Source organism: Meriones unguiculatus, chromosome 8 (genome assembly GCF_030254825.1).
Source record: "Meriones unguiculatus strain TT.TT164.6M chromosome 8, Bangor_MerUng_6.1, whole genome shotgun sequence".
Taxonomy (NCBI): Eukaryota; Metazoa; Chordata; class Mammalia; order Rodentia; family Muridae; genus Meriones; species Meriones unguiculatus.
The window spans coordinates 492,015-511,188 of NC_083356.1; the positions used below are offsets into that span (position 1 = coordinate 492,015).

At 53.5% G+C, this 19,174-nt stretch overlaps 1 protein-coding gene across 9 annotated transcripts; it reads left to right on the plus strand.

Moving 5' to 3' along the window:
* Positions 1–3,732: 3,732 nt before the first annotated feature.
* Smug1 (single-strand-selective monofunctional uracil-DNA glycosylase 1) lies at positions 3,733–18,959 on the plus strand. 9 transcript variants are annotated; one of them, XM_060388488.1, is made up of 6 exons: positions 3,733–4,111; positions 4,537–4,626; positions 10,056–10,200; positions 14,921–15,222; positions 16,161–16,280; positions 16,394–18,959. In XM_060388488.1, exons 4-6 carry the CDS (start codon positions 14,932–14,934, stop codon positions 16,685–16,687), a joined length of 705 nt encoding a protein of 234 aa, XP_060244471.1. In that variant the 5' UTR covers positions 3,733–4,111; positions 4,537–4,626; positions 10,056–10,200; positions 14,921–14,931; the 3' UTR covers positions 16,688–18,959. The 9 variants fall into 9 exon arrangements, with proteins under 9 accessions (XP_060244471.1, XP_060244466.1, XP_060244465.1 ...); XM_060388483.1 differs by adding an exon at positions 5,392–5,485 and having other exon boundaries at positions 3,742–4,111; positions 10,035–10,200; positions 16,161–18,959; XM_060388486.1 differs by lacking the exon at positions 3,733–4,111 and adding exons at positions 4,212–4,428; positions 5,392–5,485 and having other exon boundaries at positions 10,035–10,200; positions 16,161–18,959.
* Positions 18,960–19,174: the final 215 nt, after the last annotated feature.

Consider the following 19,174-nt stretch of genomic DNA (forward strand, 5'->3'; position numbering starts at 1 on the left):
GATGCTAGCTCTCCAGGAGCCCTGGCCTCCTGCTGGGCTCTTGTGGTCTCAGGACAGCCTAACTGAGACAGCCAAGACTTGGGGACCACCAGCCTTGAAGGCATTGCAGAAGGGCTGAGTCTTCAGGGTCTCTCTGTGATTCCCTTTAAGGGATCCTGGGACCCCTAAAGATCTCAGTGAGGGGGGGATAGAGCCCTTTGCACCACCCCTCTGTTCAGTACCTGAGTCCTCACCCTCATGCTGAAGCCTTTTTTGTGTTTGCTAGCTTTAGTTTTTGTTTTTGTTTTTGTTTTTGTTTTTTTTCAAGACAGGGTTCTCTGTGTAGCCTTGGCTGTCCTGGAACTCACTCTGTAGACCAGGCTGGCCTTGAACTCAGAGATTATCCTGCCTCGGCCTCCCGATTATTGGTTGCTGGGGCTAAAGGGATGTGCTGCTCTGCACTTTCCCATGCTGGGCCTTTAGAAAGGTTCACAGCAGACCATATACGGTAGTTTCAGCTTGTAATCTCAGCACTTGTAAGACAGGAGGGTTGCCGAAGTCTGAGGCCGGCCAGCAACAGGGGACGGGGACTGGGACAGGGACAGGGATTGAGGCCACGTGAGTGCAGGAATCATCCAAAACCAATTTCAGCTATTTGGATGGATGAGGAAACGTCCCCGATGGGGACGTGCCAAGGACCGGCGACTACGAGAAGCCAAGGCTTTAAGGCCTGTCCTTCCCTCACTCTGGGCTGTCCAGCCAGGCCTCCCAGCGAAGAGTTTCCTGGCCGCTGCCCAGGCCTCACAGCCTAGCTGGTGTGAGCTCCCCTGCCAGTCCTGTACGGAGAGGCCACAAGGGGGCTCTGTGACCAGGCTTTTTCCTCCTGGTGGTTGGTGAGGACGCTGCCAGCACCAGAGCTTCCTTGCACCCCGGTTTACCTCAGGTCCAGCCAGGGTCCTGCACCGACCCGGTGGCTGCCAGACCTATGCAGCCTTTGACTTCATCTTCCTATCCCAGAATCCCTCCCTTGTCTCAGTCAGCTAGTCCTTCCAGTTGTCTACCCTCCATTTCAAAGGCAACTGGCGGAGCGAGGAGGTGGGGGACGCTGCCTCCTCCTCACAGCTCTCCTGGTGCTCCCCCCCTTGTCCTCGGCCTGCGCTCCTCTTCCTCCCACTCCCTCATCCAAGACTGACAGCTACTCTTCTCTTGCTCACCATCCCTTGGAGCACTAGAACCCGGGCTCTGCTGTGTGGTTGCTGGGCTTCGAAAATGGAGTATTAGGAAAGGTGTAAGCTCTGAACCAGGAAGGTCGGGGCCCTGCGCTACAGGGTTTGGGAACTGAAGGAGGCTGAACGCAGGGAAGCGCTCCTCTGGAGCTAGGCTCTGGCTCCATGGGGTGACCCGCTGGCCCCCACCTGCATTCTCTGGAGAAGCAGAGGGGCAGTGGCAGTCCAGTTACCTGCACTGCGTATCCTTGCGCCACAAGTGCCTGCGCCTTCTGCCAGGGTCAGCTGAAGGAAGCAGCTTGTGCACTCTGTGTGCCCGGGAGGCTCAGATGGCCAGATAGAGGCCGGCAGCCTCCCACGCAGGGATGAGCAGGCCTGCCCGCTCCCGGGAGCTACACAGCACCCGAGTCTCAGCGGGCAGGTGACGCCCTGCCGCCCTTTCTTCCTCCCAAGGTCGGGGAGAGGGCGGGATGGAGATGCATCCATTTCGCGCACAGAAGAACTGGTAGGTGTGTGGTGGCTTACACCTCTAGTTCCAGCCTCTAGAGCTGAGGCTGGGGGATCACTGCAAGTTCCGGGACAGCTGAGACCATACTGGGAGACCCTATCAAACAAACAAAGCCAAACCAAACCAGACCTAAAATCCAAGGCAGGCGTGACCAGGTCCAGCCGGATCTGCGTCAGTCGGGGTCAAGGCTGGCTCCTCCCGGACCGCTCTTTAGCCCCCAGGGCTCCACTCTGCTGCCCGGCCCCGCCTCCTTCCCTCCACCTGGCCCTGCCCTTCCATGCTCCCTCGTACACCCGGGACCCCAGCCTGGTCCTGGCTCCTTCCTGACCTCCTCTAGGGTGCTTCCCTGCTTGGTGCTTGGAATGCTAAGGAGATCTGAGATCTAAGTGCTCTGTCCCAGGGAGGATGGACAGGATGAGTGGTCCCTGCCTGGTACTGACTGGGATAGTGGTGTTGAGGAGGAACGTTAGAGAGGGCTGGGTGTGTGTGTGTGTGTGTGTGTGTGTGTGTGAGTGTGTGTTAATTGGGTTTCGAGGAATGCGCTGGAGTTTACCTGGTTCACAGGGGGATCGAGGGAGAAGGTAGTCCTACCTGAGAGGCTATCATGAGTTGGTCTGTAAGTGTGAAAGACCCGTGCTATCCTCTGGTAACAGGTCATGCAGTTTTAGAGGCCTTTCAGCACGGAGAGGTCGTGCTGAGGCTTGTGTAGCTAGAGAAAGCTTCGTGGAAGAGGCTGCCTGCAGCTGGGCTAAACAGTTTGGGTGGGGGGCAGGAGTGGTCAGAGGCGACCCGGGACCCTGGGGTTGGCAGGGGCTCCGGGGTCTGGGTGGCTTTTATCTGCGCAGGGGTGACTCCCCTAGGCTCCACTGGGCGTCTTCCTCACGCTTGTCCTTCCTCGCCTCTTCAGGGCCGCTGGGGCCCAGCTGAAGTCCAAGTGGGGGTGGACCGCAGAGTCCGAGGGGAGGAATGGGAACTCGGGTATGCAAATGAGATGCAAACGACGCGCCGGCCACACCCACCCTCCGGGCCTCCAGCCACACCCGCGCACCCTAGCCGCTGCGCGGGGCGACCCTCCGCCTGCTGCAGCCCGGGATGTGCTTCTCGCCCCCCTGCACTGGCGGAGCCCGGGGAGGTGCCCACGCTCACAGATCTGTCTGTTTTCCTGGGCCGGGGCGAAGGGCAGGCCACGAGGTGCGGTGACTAGGCCCGGGTCACCGGTGGGGGAGGTCGGAGGGCGGGCGCGGAGAGCTCGGAGGAACAGGCCCGCAGGAAAGTGAGAGAGACCAGACAAGCACCCCCAGACCCCGGCAACGTCCCTGCAGAGCCTTGAGTGACGTGGACAGGCGGGAGGGCTCGCTCACGCGCCAGCGGACGGCAGCTGTCTCTGCCTGGGGGCCGTCCGCCTGTCCCTGGCCACAGTCCCTTTGTCTGTCCAGAGCTTTGTGCGTTTCTCTCTTTGTCTGCCCGCTTCTCTCCCATCCCCCTTTCTTTCTCCTCTGCCCGCTGTCTGTTGGACCGCTGTCTGTCTGTCCCTGCTCTCTGCCTGGGGCCCTGGGTCCTGGCCTTGTTTCCTGATGAGTTCGGGTCTCCATTTTCTTCTTTCTAGGGTGGCCCAGCTGCTTGCTTCCTGCCATGTTTGTAAAACTCAAGAGTGTGGGCAGGTGGATATACTTGAACTGCTCGGCATTGCAACAAAGGCCTTAAAGCGTGTGAAAGGCGACACGGCTCTTATCTTCCCAGACAAAACAAGAAGAGAAGGCAGCACGAGGCACAGTGGTTAGCTATTTAGAAGGACTTCCCCCAAAGAGAGGTGCAGCAAATAGCAGAAGAGGTCCCCAGAAGGAGGTTAAACGACCACCACCCTACTCTCCATCAGGAGGACGGGCAGCTAGCCGTCCCAAGGCAGCAGGGACCACCGGCACGGGGCACAGCCCCTGCTAGGCGGCTCAGGTGGGGAAGGGGCGTGCGAGGGCGGCTCCCACCTCCACCCCGCTTCGTTGCACCCCCGCCCCCCGCTCGCTGAGAGATGGCTGCTGGGGACGGAGTGATGTATGGAACGCAGATAAAATGTCAGCAGTTCTAAATGGGTCCGGGGATGCAGCCGTGGGGGGGCGCGCAGGGTCCTACCCCCTCCCCGCGCGCCCCGCGGCCGAAGCCCAAATGAGGTTTTGAAGAGGAGCCGGCGGGCGGGGCGGCGGCCGGGCGGGGCGGCGGGCGCTGATGTATGGCGGTTTCATAACTTCCTCGGTATTAAAGGCGGGTTCACGCGGAGGGCAGCGCCATCAATCAGCGGCCTCAATGGGCTGGGATCCTCCGCGAGGCGCGGCTGCGCGGCCCGGCCGGCGCGGGGGCACCCAGGCCGCGCGGCGGGACGTGCGCGGTGGCCCTCCCGCACGGGGTGAGGGGCGGGCTTCGGGCGAGGGGTTGATCGCATGCAAATCGCATGCAAATGCATGCACGCCTGTTTGTGCTGCGGGCCCGCTGCTCCGCGTCCTCCCTCCCGGGCGAGGGCTAGTGCGGGTTTGCATGCGGTTCGCCTTGTGCCCCAGTGCCGGGCACCCTGGCTGTGAGGGGGGGAGGGGGGCAGTTCGGGACCCCGAGAGGAAGGGCCAGAGCGACAGGGAGGTTTTGAGGGTTGGGGGAGGCCGCTGACATCCTGGGCAAGGAGCAGAAGGTTCCTGTGGCCTGTGCCTGGCCTGGTGTCCTCTCTGACAGGTGGGGTGTCGGCCCAGGATTCCGATGGCCCGTCCCTCCCGCCAGCACAGACCGCAGGCAGGTATTCAGGCCTGCTCTGATAGTTTGTTTCTTCACATTTCTCATTAGTAACAAGCTGGATTCAGACTGTGTAGCTGAGGATGACTGTGACCTTGAGCCCCTGATGCTCCTGTCTTCACCTCTCTAGCTGGACTGCAGGTGTGTGCCAGCATGCCCGCCCTGCTATTTTCTTCCTTCGTTGTCGGGGTAGACCTGCTAAGCCGGGTGGGGGTCTCTCCTCTGAGCTCCACCCCAGCCCAGCACAGGGGTTCACTAGACGCAAGGCCTGGTTACACCCTGCAGAGAAGCAGGAGCCAGCCTCCAGGAGCACACAGGCCGGCAGGGCCAAGAGCCCGAAAGCACCAGCAGGCACACTGGTTCCCAGGGTCGCCAGCCTGGTACAGGCAAAGGGGAACCCTTCCCATAGGGAGGCTTGGGAAAGGGAAGAATTCCAGGCCCTGAGGATGAAAAAGGCAAAGTTCTGGATGGGGAGGGCTTGGAGGGAGGTGAATCCGCTTGAAGCACTTGTGTGGTGCCGGGTGTGGGAGGAGACGCAGCAAAGATCGGCGGCGCTATTGCTGGCTTCCTTAACACCGTTCTGTGAGCTGTGGAATGGAGTATGGAGGTGAGGAGACGGTCATCTCTGTGTGTGTGTGTGGGGGGGGTAGGAGGACACCACATGGGCCTGGGCAGTGGGAGAAGGCTGGTGACAGACAGGGTTAAGTGTGGCCTTCTTCCTTTGTGTCTGGCTGGCTGTGGACACGGGGACATGGTGATGGCGAGGTGGCTAGTTGGGTCTCAGAGCACCTTCCCACTTTGGGGCCTTGCTCCCAGGCTGACCTCCCTTCCTCTCCTAGAGGCTCAGCTCAGCTGTGGGAGATGTTCTGTGAAATCTAAACCTAACATCCGTTTTTCTCACTCCAGGACCTGGGAACCAGTCCCCCCACCCCAGACGCTGTCTGTCTGATGTGTGTGGTCAGGATAGCTGGGCTGGACAGACCTCACACCACTTAGTCAGGTGACATGGCCTCCTCACTCCACAGCTCTCACCGCTGCACCAAGCCAAATTACTCAGCACCCCTCCCCCCAGCCCGGGGCTCTGATGAAATCCGATTAGTGAGAAGTGAGCCTCCCTGAGCTGAGCTTCCTCCGATAATTGCTTCCCAAGTAAGCAAAGCATATCAGCTCTGGAGCTGCCCACCCTCTCCCGGGTGCCCAGGCATCCAGACCCAGGAGACAGGGAACACCTGCCTCCCATTTAAACCCAAGCCGTTGGCTTCTGAGGTCTTGGGACTGAGGGTGGAATAAAGCCCATGGGCCCCCACCTTTTTACCTTCTCACCCCACTGGGGAAGTCCACATCCCCATTTCTCTCCATGATAGAGGAAGGCAAACCTAGAGAACAGAGCAAGGAAATGGCTTGATATGAACTCATCTTCCCTGCCCCCCCCCCCATTCTGGGAGGGAGGTGGGAGTTGGGGCTTTGGGAACCTGCAGGCAGCATCCTTTTCTACAGTCTCCTCCGGTCAGGCAAGCCAGGGAAGGCTAAGTCCTGGAGGAACTGGACAGGCCTATAACAGATGCCTTTGCAGCATGATCTGCCTTTGAGGTGTCTGAGCCAAAGTCCAGTGGCCCTGGGTTTTCCCCACACTGGTGCCCTCCTCTTCCCCAAAGCAGGACATTGTGTGGGTTTGATGTCTGTTGGACATTTATTTATTTATGAGTGTGTGATCATGTACCACCACGCACATAAAGGCCAAAGGACAGCCTGCAGGAACTAGGTCTGTCCTTCTACCGTGTGGATTTTGGGGACTGAATTAGGGTCATTAGGCTTGGTGGCACCTTTATTTGTCAAGCCACCCGCTGCCAGCTCCCCTTTCTTTTCTTTTCTTCTTTAGACAGGGTCTGGCTGTATAGCTCAGACTAGTGCCAAGTTTGTGACCTTCTGGCCTCAGTCTGCTGACATTACAGGTGCATGGAACTACACCCAGCAAAAATGGCGTTTTTTTATGCCTGCTAATTCTCCCTTAGTACCATTTAGTGCATGTGTGTGTGCACACCGGCATGGGATCCAGGGCTTTGTGCCTGTACTTCACCACTGAGCTATACCCTGCCCTCCTTCCTTCAGCTTTACCTCAAACCCTTCCTTTTTCTGATCTTTTCCTTTCGTTTAATCTCCTCTCGACCTTTGGAGACTGAAAGGCGCTTTGAAAATCTGAACTCCCAGTCCCAAACCTAGCTTGGGTAAGCTGTGGTCTCCGATGGACTCTGCAGGGATGAGTTGGCTAGTATTGTGCCTTTGTGTCTGGCCAGGAGGTTGAGGGCTCAGCCCAGCATCCCGCCTGCCCGCCTGCCTGTAGCCATAGCAACAAGGACTAACACAGCCCCTTCTGGGCCGGGCCTTAAAACACTTTGCCAGTTAATTTATTATGAAAGACAGAGATTTCAACGATTGTCCCATTTTACGGCCAGGATAACCGAGGCACAGAGAAGTGAAGTAACCTGTCTGAGGTCCCCATTAGTAAGCTGAGAGCATGACTGCAGATCTAGGCCTGGTTCCAGACTATCAGTTTTCATTCTAATGTTCGCTCATGTTTGCTGACCTGGCTGAGAAACAGAGGCTCGGAGCTCCAAAAAGTCTTTTGGCGTTCCCCAGGGAAGTGGCCAGGTGACACCTGGTTCCCGGAGAGGGGAAAGCATGGCTTGCATTCATCCAACAGGCAACTTTAGCTTTGTGCAGCCAAGGCCCCTTACAGGGAAAGGGCTGCCTGGTCTAGAAATCTTAGCGAGGCAAAGCTAGCCCCCCTCAACGGTCGATAGATGGCGCTCGTGGCCCAACACAGCTCCTGCAGCTTTGGGAAACCGGAGGGAAACAAGAAAGCAAGTTAACCCTTCCGCACCCAGGCAGGCCCAGTAGCGGCTGCTGGGCCTAGGGCCGCTCCGCAGCCCAGGGCGCACCTGGCGCACCTGCGAGCTCTTCCTTGACCATGGGCAGGATCTACTGTGGCCCCAGGCTCTCAAGGCCATCAAGAACTGTCAGCCTGTCGCTTGGAGGCTTCCGAGGGCTAGGAGACTAGGGAAGGGCTATGCCCACCTCTCAGCTCTGGGGAGTCTCTGCTTCTCATTTCTCAGCATCTTTCCTGCAGCAGAGCTCTAAGCCCACAGATTCTGAAAGGCTTCCTGAGCAGACTGTTCTAGGAGAATTTAGAAAGATGGGATGCATGATGGCTCATAGAGGTCAGCCTTAGCCAGCCTTAGCTGGCTGCCTGTGCTCTGTCTCTCTCAGGGACTTGCTCTGAGCTTCCAGTGGACTCTTAGGACAGAAAAGCCACTCAGGTGGTGGGCATATTTTTTTTTTTTTAATTTTTGTTTTTGAGATAGGGTCTCCGTATGTATTCCGGAGGTCTGTCTTCCCCAGCTTCCTGAATGCTGGTGTTAAAGGCAAGAGCCACCATGCCAGGCAGGTGGAAGCGTTTTGTGGGGTCTCTGCTTTCTAGTTCCTCACTTTGCTCATGGTTGTTCTGCTGGAGGCCAGCTCAGGTGCTGGGGGGTTGTAAAGACCAAGAATTGGACTGGGTGTCGTGGCCCACATGGGCCTTTAATCCTAGCACTGGGGAGACAGAGTCAGGCCAGCCTGGTCTGCATAGTTCTAGGACAGCCAAGATGAGACGCTGTTACAAAACAACTACCCCACCCCTGAAACAGGAACAAAAACCCAACTGGAAGAGATGGGCAAACCAAAAAGTTGTGGGGGACAGGGTTATCTGAAAGGATGGTGGATCCTATGATTAATTTCTTTCATTCCTTCATCAACCTCTTTTCTCTCCCTTTCTGGACAAGATTTCACTTAGCTCAGGGTGGCTTCAGGTGTGACAGGTAGCAGAGGAACTTCTTGAACTTATGGTACTCCTGCCTCCCTCCCAGAGCTGTGGGATTACGGTGCTCTACCTCACTAGGTGCTTAGGATTCTTAAATGATAAGACCCTTCTCCCTTCTCCCTTCCTTTTGTTTGGAGAAAGGATAGTGGAGATTGAAGGTCTTGCTCTAGAAGCTTACTTTCATTCATTTCAGAGGAAGGAGAGACATTGAAATACACGGGGGGGGGGGGGGGAGACAGAAAGGAAGTCATGGGAGAGGTAAGTAACACACCTGGACTTGCACAGAAAGAAAGCAGCAAGATGCTGCTGCACGGACGGGTGGGCAGCCGGGCAGCCTGGCAGCCTGTGGTCTCACCTCTACACTGGCGGTCAGAACAGCTGCCCCACTGCTTATTTGTCATGGGGCACTAAAACAGGCTGGGTTCCCTGGTTTTCTTCCCTAGCCCACTGGGGGACCTTGCTTTGATGCTGAGAACCCTGGCTTTTCAGGCATATATGTTGGGGGAGGTGGAGGGACCCCAGAGGGTAATTATCCACAGAAGATTCTGTTTGGGTAAAACACTCATAGTGAGCACACAGAAACTTCCAGGTAGACAGGAACAAAGCAGGACTTGAACAGCTTTGGAAGTCGGTGCAGAGGAGACAGACAGTTAGCTGCATTTGAGGATTAGGATTTGTCGGGGAAGGCTTCCTGGGTAGGCTGTTTAAGAGAATTTGGAAAGATGGAATATGTAAGGGTTATTTTTATATGTCCACTTATGTGGGTGAGGGGACACCCAGAGAGTTGGTGAACAAGCAAGCAAGCAAAGAAATAAACAAAAATCTGAGGTTTGAATTGGTACTCCGAGTCAGAAAGATTCTCCTTACCAACCTGGGGGGCAGCACCCAGCCTCTTCAGAGACCAGGGGAACAAACGACTGAGGAAGGACTCACTCTCCAGTGTGCCTTCAACTGAAGGTCCTGCTTCAGCTACTCAAGTCATTAGGTTGCAGGTGTGTGCAAGCCCGCCAACCATCCTAGCTTCCGGTTCTGCTCGTGCAGACTGGGCCATCCACCCTCTGCCTTCAGACATGGGAGGCCTGTCTGAGGGCTTGGTTCTCAGGTCTTTCCATCTCTGAGGCGCCTATCAGGAGTTTCTCCGCAGACCCACTCCATGTGCAGACAACTGCAGAGGGCTTTCCTGGCACTCTAGCTTACAGAGGGCAGGTCCCATAGGACTGTGAGCGTATTTCCACAGTACAACTCCTCACATGTTTGGGCTCTGCTTCTCTAGAGAGCCCGGATCAGCATGCAGGCAGATGTAAGACAACAGGGAAACTTTAAAGAGAGGCGAGGCTGTGGAGGACGCTAACGGCAGTGGGGGTGTTCACTGTCAGAGATGGGTGATGAAAGAGATGCCTTGGATATTTTGTTTGGTTTGTTTTGTTTTTTCCGGACAGGGTTTCTCTGTGTAGCCCTGGCTGTCCTGGACTCATTCTGTAGACCTGCCACTACCACCCGGCTGCCTCCTTGGATGTTATGCACACAGTAATGGGTCATGGAGGGCTGCAAAGGTCATAGAGGGCTCACACCTCGGGGAAGCATCGGGGCTAGAAAGGGTCTCTGATGGGTGCGGTATTGGAGATGGCTGGAGAGTGCAGATTATTGTGAGGTCTTGAGTTAAATCATCTTATTAAACTACAATCCCCAGCGACCCGTGGCGCTCTTTCAGGGAGCTTTTCGGGGATTTGGCATTTCCGGCGGAAGCAGACGCTGTTAGCCACTCGCCTTATTTAAAGACCGCTGACTACGACTCCCAGTGTCCCTCGCACCGGAACGAAGGAAGGAAGCGGAAGCTGCATGGGGAGCTGGTGCAGGTGAGGGAGTAGGGGGCTGGATATCTGCGCGGGACCGATGGGCCTCGCGGGGTTCGGGAGGGGTCGTGCCGCTGTGATTTCCAGGCCTACAAGGGCCACGGTGAGCCCCGCAGCGCTGTTTTGATTTAAAGCCCGCGCATTCCTGGAGTGCCTACAACGGGCAGGGGCTGACCCGGGGCTTGCTTGGATCCTTTTATTTTAGGTTTATTTGTTTATGTATTTTATACATACGGGTGTTTTGTCTGCACACCAGAAGAAGGCATTGAATCCTATAGGACTACAGTTAGATTGCTGTGAGCTGGGGATTGAACTCAGGACCTTTGGAAGGCCAGCCAGAGCTCCTACCTGCTGAACCATCTATCCCAGTATGGTCTGGATTCTATTAGCCTGGAGTTAATTTCACAAAGGTCGGATGCAAGTATGAAGTCTAGCCTTGACCACATGTATCTTAGGGTCGCCCTTTGCTTTTAAATGTAATTTGGAGTGTGTGACACATTGTTTTTTGCTTTTTAAGAAAAAAAATGCACCTAGTCCAAGTTGTTTTAAGTGTTGCACTGGGAGAATGCTCTCGATGTTCTCATCTTTCTGCCTCCACCTCCTGAGTGCTGGGTTTATAGGCATGCACCTCCACACCTGGTTTATGATGCTAGGGTCGATCCCGAGGCTTCATACATCCTTGTACATGAATGTCCACTGAGCTGCAGCGTCAGCCCAGTAAGGTTATGGCTGTTGGTGACTGTAGGTAGATCTGCCAGGCTTCCCCTTACTGTCCCTTTAATGTTTTGTCGTGGATAGTGAAGCTCATATTATATTGTATTTCAGCATGTTTATCTGTCCCTTTAGTTCATGGCTTACTGAAAGCCTGTCTTACATTTTATTCATTTTGGAGTTATTCCCTCAGCAAGAGACTGATATGGAAGGGACTTATAAATGTTTTAAGAATAAACAACGGCCGGTGGTAGGTTAGTGGACAATGTTGTTCTTCCTATGGAGAAGAACCTTAAAATGACGTTTGCAAGAGAATCTTCTTAGATGTGTAGGCTGGTAGGGTGCTGCTGCCAGACCTGATGACTGACCTGAGATCGATCCTCGGAGCCTTGACAGAAGAGGAAGAAGAAGAGGAAGGAGAAGAAAAAGAGGAAGAAGGAGAACAACAATAACCACCAGCTCTCACATGTGTACTGTGGCTGCTCTCCCCAATAAGTAAATAAATATTAAGAGAGAAAACCTTTTAAGAGATAAACGAGGGCTAGAATTCAAGTTAGCTGACTTTTAGCCGGTGGTACATGCTATGAGACCCTGCTTTGAAAATAAGTAAAACAGTGAAAATAAGGTCTTGTCATTTTGTGTATGCCCATCCTTGCTGTGCTCAGCAAACCCATCTTAGACCTGAGATGCAGCTGTCTTGGCTTCACAGCTAACCCTGTGTGTGATGTGCCAGACAGTTTGTTTCAGTGAGAGAGGAAAGGTCGATTCGGGCTCACAATTTCAGAGGTTCCAGTCCCAGATGGCTTGTGCTGAGGCAAAGCTGCTCATATCATATGTTAGCCAAGAAGCAGAGAAGGCGGTGGAGGGGAGGGACCAGGGCTGAGATACACCCTTCAGAGACACCCCTCACACACAGGATTTCCAATAGCCTATGAAGTTAGTGCCCTCTGTTATTTGGCCATCTCTCAATAGCGCCACCAGCTGGAGGCCAAGCCCTCAGCATTTTATAATCCTAGTGTGTGGGGTAGGGGCTGGGCTCTGAGGATGTTCTGGTATACCGAAGAGGCAAAGACCAAGGAGATGGTTGGAGCTGCCTCTTGAAGAGAGAGTATGAACTGGATGTGTTGGGCCACCTGCTTGGTTGGCTACTGGTTGATATCCTGATTAACTCAAGAGTCATATAAGGTTGAGTATGTAGAAATGACCTCTGCAAAGTTTTGGGAGTTGGGGTAGGAGAGACATTTTGAGAGTGAGTGGAATGGCTAGGGACCAGCACTGGGTGTGCATAGGAGTGTGAGAAAGAGCATCTGTTGTAGTTCAGGAGACTTGCTGCTGAGTTCCTTCCCCTCTTCCCATTCGTAGCCAGCTTTATGAAGTGGGTATTATTATCCTTAGTGTTCAGATGTGAAAACCCGCGGCTCTTGGCCATGGTTGCATAGCTTGTAAGAGTCTATTCAGAGCCTAGTAATCATCCTGCTGATCTCTGAGGAGTCTTGAGTGTGGGAAATAAGCTGGGCTGGGCTGGGGTTAGGGGCTTGTAGAATTAGGAGGGTGGCTCATAAAACCATCTAAGGCAAGATGATGTGGGTGGTTAAGAGCATAGTGTGAGTCAGATAGTGTGAGTTCAAATCCCAGCTTCATTACTTGAGAACTGCACGACCCTAGGCAACTTGCTTGATCTCGTTAAGCCTCAGTCTCCTGGCTTGTAACACGGGAGCAATAATACCCACCTCATGGGGTTGTTATGAAGATCAATGAGGTATACCTGGCGTGGAGCAATTGCCTGCCACCTGGAAGCTGCTGTAATTAGCCCTCCCAAGCCTCTGGGCTGCACACCTGCATCTCATTCGTCAGCTTGGGGTTTTCAGGACATGCTCATCCTGGCTGGCCTGGTTTATTAACGATGACATTGGGGAGAAAGGATGGCAGCAGGGGTGTCCTGACAGTGTGGCCTGGTGCAGGCTGTAATCCCAGCGCTTTAGAAGTGGAGGCAGGAGAATCAGGAGTTCATGACCATCATTAGCTACATAGCAAGCCTGAGGCTAGAGCTACCTGTGACCCTGTAACAATAAATACATAAGGAAGGGGAAGAGATATGACCCAGGGGTTAGGAGTACATACTGCTTTTGCAGAGAACCCGAGTTCAGTTCCCAGCACCCACCTAAGTTCCCAGCTTTCTGTAACTCCACCTCCAAGGCATCCAGTGCCACCTTCTGGCCTCATTGATCACCACACATATGTCACACACACACACACACACACACACACACACGAACGCACGCACGCACACGCACATACACAAGCAAATATTTTTCTTTGGGGGGGGTTTGTTTTTTTTGAGACAGGGTCTCTCCGTATAGCCGCAGCTGTTCTGGAACTCAATCTATAGACAAGGCTGGCCTCAGAATTCACTGCCTACCTCTGCTTCCTGAGTGCTAGTGTTAAAGGCCTGTGCCACTACCTTCTGGTGGTGTGAGGTGTTTTTTGAGATAGTTTCCTACATAGCCTTGGCTGTTCTGGACTTTACTATATCTAGACCAGGCTGGCCTCAAACTCAGACATCCACCTGCCTCTGAAGTGCTGGGATTACAGGCATTATTAAAATGCCTGGCACATTTTTCTTAAAATAAATGAAATGTACCCCCCCCAAAAAAAAGAGAAAAAATATTAAGTACGCATGTTTGCTTGTGTAGGTTGTAATCCCACTTATTTCAGAGGTTTGAGGCAGCAGGATCACAAGTTCAGGGCCAGCCTCCTAGGCTACAGCGTAAATTCAAGGCCAGCTTGAGTAACTTAGTGAGACCACCACCTCCATCAACATGTGAAAAGGGTTAGGAGTGTTGAACACTGGCCTAGCAAGGTCAAGAACGTGATGGAGGGGAGAGAAAGAGAGGCAGACAAGGAATGAAGAAAGACATGTGCTGTGTGTTCAGTGAGGCCTAAGAACCTGTGGCTCGGCCTCACCTGATGGAAGGTTTGGGATGCTATCTAGACCAACTTGACAGGGTCTGGCATCACTTTGAAGATGAATCTCTGGGTGTGTCTGCGAAAGGGTTTCTAAGTTAGGTTGATTGAGGTGGGAAAAGCTAAACTAGATTTGCATGGCAGCGTCCACAGGCTGGGGGCTAGGCTGTCTTAGGGTTTCTGTTGCTAGGATAAAACACCATGGGCAAAAGCAAGTGAGGGAGGAAAGGGTTTGTTTTAGCTGTTTTGTACCACAGTCCATCATCAAGGAAGTCAGAAGTCCAAGCAGAAGCCATGGAGGACTGCTGCTGACTGGCTCGCTCCCCATGGCCTGCTCAGCTGCTTTCTCATAGCACCTAGGACCCCCAGCTCAGGAGTGACAGAGCCGACAGTGGCCTGGGCTCTTCCATGTTAATCACCAATCAGGAGAACAGGGCAGTCTTGTGGGCATTTTCTCAATTGAGGATACATCTCCAACATGACTTTAACTTGTGTCAAGTCCACGTAAAAAATATCCAGCACAGCATAAAAGGGAGACCTTTAGCTAGGTGTGGTAACACACACTTTATCTCAAGTAGAGACAGGAGGATCTTCATGAGTTCAAGGCCAGCCTGGTCAGTATATCATTGAGCCCTAGGCTATCCTAGGTTACATAGTAGAACCAAGGGTGGTGGTGGTGTTCAGATAGATCTAGTTGAATATAGGTGTCTATTGCTTTCTGAGTTGACTATGGCCCCTGCAGCCATGACCCACCATGGTGAACTATACTCTCTGAGAGATGAAATAAATCCTTCCTTCATTTGCCTTTGTAGATGTTTTGTTGCAACAAGACAAGCAACTATGTCGGATGCTTGATGTATCAGAAAGAGGGAGGTTGTGGAAGTGGGGAGCAAAGGCCTCTTCCTTAGCAGGAACTTGAGTGAACTTGTAACTGACAGGGTTTCCTCGTCTTTCTTCTGAGCCCAGGAAATGATAGGAAGGCCCCAGGCTGGTGCAGATCCTAACATTAGGTTGAGGTTAAAGGAAACGCTGTCCGCTTCTTTTCTAGGTGACCGTGTCATGGCTGTGTCCCAGACATTTCCACCAGGGCCTACCCATGAGCCTGCAGGTGGCTTGATGGAGCCTCTGCCTTGCACTCGAAGCTTGGCTGATGGCTTCCTGGAGGAGGAGCTCCGGCTCAATGCAGAGCTGAGCCAGCTGCAGTTTCCAGAGCCTGTGGGTGTCATTTACAACCCAGTGGACTATGCGTGGGAGCCACACCGGAACTATGTCACTCGCTACTGCCAAGGCCCCAAGGAAGTGCTCTTCTTGGGCATGAACCCAGGACCCTTTGGCATGGCCCAGACCGGGGTAAAGACCTGGCTTCCTCTGGTGGGGGGTTCTGAGGTGGAGGAGGAGCCTGTAAATGGCTGGCACATGGGTGGAACACCCACCCCATCCCCTGCAGGACACACGCTGGCTCCTGTGGTCTCCAGCACTCTCTCTGCCTCTCTGTTTGTAGTTAACCAAGCACATTAATGCTAGTTCCGTTTCCCGTGAGCTCTCCACTAATTGCCTCGGAGAGGCCTTCCTTCCGCCATTCTGCCCTGTACCTTACCTTGCCGGATCTCCCTGGTCCCTCGAGTGCGGTTGGAGCCAGGAGAGGCTAGAAGTGCTGGGACTGCCGGAGCCTCCAGGAAGATTGGCTGGGGGTGGGAGGAGGGTGTAGGAGTTGCAGGGCATTCTGGTGGCAAGTCCCCCTGTCTCCAAAAGGTGCAGAACAGAGCCAAGCTCGGGGCTGCCGGCCTTCCCTTAGGGAGCAGGATGAGTGTTGTTTATTAGGGGTGCATTGCATGTGGGGGAGGTGAAGAGGCCTCAGGGCATGAGGCTCAATCGCTTTTATTGACCCCAACTGAGTGCTGAAAGGCGGTCAGTGATGATCGATGGAAATGACAGCCTGAGGCCTGGGGCTCCAAGGGTACCCAGCGATCAGCCGTCAGCCTGTCCTGTCTCCTTTAACCACAATGATCTGTCTGTCCCCAGTATTAGAATCATGACCTCTGTAGGGCCAAAGGTGTTCTGCCAGTATTTGGTCCCAGTGCCTGGAGAAAGTAGAGGCACACAGTTTCTGCTGGTCACTGTCCACAGTGGGAAAAACCGAAGGAAAACAGACAGAAGCCACCACGGGGCTGAGAGTCCTTAACACAGACCTGTGGGCAAAGGTAGAGGTGGGCGAGGTCATCATGGTCGGTGAAAAAGGGTCAGATCTTCAGTCTGAAGCCCCCTGTGTCTCTCTGCTTCGCTCACAGGTTCCTTTTGGGGAAGTGAATGTGGTCCGGGACTGGTTGGGCGTTGGGGGCCCCGTGCTGACCCCTCCCCAGGAGCACCCTAAGCGGCCAGTGTTGGGACTGGAGTGCCCACAGTCAGAGGTGAGCGGAGCCCGATTCTGGGGCTTCTTCCGGACCCTCTGTGGACAGCCCCAGGTCTTCTTCCGGCACTGCTTTGTCCACAACCTGTGTCCTCTGCTCTTCTTGGCTCCCAGCGGACGAAACGTTACCCCAGCAGAGCTACCGGCCAAGCAGCGGGAGCAGCTCCTGGCAGTCTGCGAGGCGGCCCTCTCTCGGCAGGTGCAGCTGCTAGGCGTGCGGCTGGTAGTGGGCGTGGGCCGGCTGGCCGAGCAGCGGGCGCGGAGAGCCCTGGCAGGGCTGGCCCCAGAGGTGCAGGTGGAGGGGCTCCTGCACCCCTCCCCTCGGAGCGCACAGGCCAACAAGGGTTGGGAGGCAGCAGCCAGGGAAAAACTCCAAGAGTTGGGGCTGCTGCCTCTGCTAACGGATGAACGCCAGGGCCAAGCCTAGCCGTAGTGTAGACCCCAGTCAGTCTGGCACAGCAGATGGCTGCACACAGGGTTTGCTAGCCCCGATGCAGGGCTCTCAGCCTCTGGACTGTCCTCTAATGGCCAGGCAGACTGATCCCTGGGTGGGCAGCTCTCCTGCTGTCTTCCTCCTTCCGAAGTGCCTCCGCAGAGGGTGGGCCTGTGTGCTCCCCTGCTGTGTCATTTCTTGGGAGCCTCTGTGTTCGGGTCCTAGGTAGGGCTGTCTGAGGTCATATTTGCAGTTTTGGAGGAAAGATCATTTAATTTTAATCTTTCCATTTTTTGGGCATTGTTTTTGGCACTGCTCTCTAACACTGATCTACCTCAGCCTTTTTTACACTAATTGTACATATTAGTGGGGTTCAGCATGACGTTTTCACACACGTAGTGTTCGCTGATCCACACTTCCCTCCCCCAGCCAGAGAGCACTCTTTCCAGGGTCCCTCCTCGCCCTGACAGAACACCTCATCTGGCAGAATCCTGTCCTCTCAGGGACCAGAACAGACATCATGCTGAGAATGAACTCCTTAGCTAGGTGTCCTGCATGTCCTTGTAATCTGAGCACTAAGAGGCAGGAGGATGAGGAGTTCAAGGCCATCTTTAGCTACACATTGAGGCTAGCCTGGAATACATTATGCTCTGTCTCAAAAATAAGTAAGTAAATAAGTAATAAAAAGATCCGAAGCTGGATCTCAGGAGACTTCTCTGTGGTAGACTAGGAAAGATCTAGATTTTCATCCTTTGTGGTTTTTTTTTTTTTAATCCTATAAGGCCTATGAGTTTTTAATTTATTTTATTTTATTTTATTTTATTTTATTTTATTTTATTTTATTGTTTTTTAATAGGGTTTCTCTGTATAGCCGTCATTGTCCTGGAACTCACTCTGCAGACCAGGTTGGCCTCAAACTCAGAACTTTTGTGTATAACACCTCACTCTATTTTGTTTTTGTTATTGTTTTTAAATTTTGAAATAAGGTCTCATTGTGTTGGCCTGGAACTCATCGTGTAGACAGGATCTACTTTGAGCTCTGCCTGCTGAGTGCTGGGATCAGAAGTGCACCTGGGCTGGCCTGCTTATGAACGCCCTCTCTAAGCCTCAAGACCCTCTGTAAAGGGTGGGGGTGCTGCCTCCAGGCTCTGTGTGAGGTGGGGGTTGCTTGAGGCGGCTTTGCAGAGTGCTTTGCAAATGGCTGGCGCCTGGTGCTTACTGCACACTCTTTCCGCTTGCCTCTCTCTGAGCTGGGCCATCAGTGCACTACGTGGGAATCCTCCACCTGCTTTGAAGACCTTTGCTTATAACCCTGATGGGGAGGACCAATGTATGAAAAACTCAGTTTGTGACTTTTCAGACAAAGCATTAAACACTCCCAAGCCTTCTTGTGTTGGCTCCTCCTCTGTCCTTCATCAGAGGGGAGATGCTGCTTTTAGGATACTTTCTCCCTTCTCTTCCCTATTCACAGTTTGCAAAAACTTCTCTCAGTAGCTTGGGGAGGGGTATGTGAGGCCTCTCATTGCCCTCGCCAAGCTGCAGGGCTTCTGGAGGGACCTGTCCTGAGGGTCATCAGGTACTTGGGCACCGCTGGGACCAATGGGGAGGCTGCTGTGGCGTGGGCTCTTGAATGGCCGGTTGGGTGATCTGAACCACAGTGAGAGCAGGTCTCAGGACCCCTTAATGAGAGCATGTGGTCTCCTGGGACACAGGTCATCTCCAGCATTCTAAACAGTAGTAAGATTTTCATCAGCCATCTTCTCCTAAGTGGGAGACTAAATCTTTGAGGTTTCCTTGCGATAGAAGTGTCATTATTATTCAGAGCATACCAGAATTTGTTGAGATTTGACTCAAGGATGGAGGTAAACCCTTCAGAAAGGCCAGCCATATGCTTTGAGGCCAAGATGGGATAAGAATAGAGACTGAGCTCAGCCGTGTGGCCCATGAACTCAACGAATTATACCTACACAGTGACCCTGGCCAGAGCTTCTGCCAAGCATACCAGTTGGTGAATCTATGCATCTATTCTCTTTTTAGGCAAATGGCACTGGGTTGTATATTCATTCTTTGGTTCATTGATCCATTCATTGATTCATTCATTCATATGCTCTGTGAGTCATTTTGGAGTTCCAGGGATCGAGCCCAGGATTTTGTGGATGTGAAGTGTGTGCTGCTCTATCACTGAGCTGCATCCCTTGGTTTGTTTTTGTGATAAATTGTAATAAATAAACACTGTTTTCTCCCTGAGTTTTGTTTTGTAAATTACTGAAGCTGAAGGGTTTCTGGGAATGCTTGAGTTTATAGATAGCTGGTCAGAAGCACCACTGGCATCTGAAGTGACGGTAGCCATGCTGGGGACCCTTTCGCAGCTGGTGGAGCCTGTGCAGGCCCCAGGGAGCCATTGTCAGAACCACCTCACAGCAGCCCACCAGCACATGCTGTGGTCTTCCAGCCTCTCTGCA

Coding starts and splice junctions, on each gene's coding strand:
- Smug1 (XM_060388483.1), top strand. CDS start 14,932: ATGGCTGTGTCCCAGACATTTCCACCAGGGCCTACCCATGAGCCTGCA. Junction 15,223..16,160: donor TTGGCATGGCCCAGACCGGG/GTAAAGACCTGG, acceptor CTTCGCTCACAG/GTTCCTTTTGGGGAAGTGAA.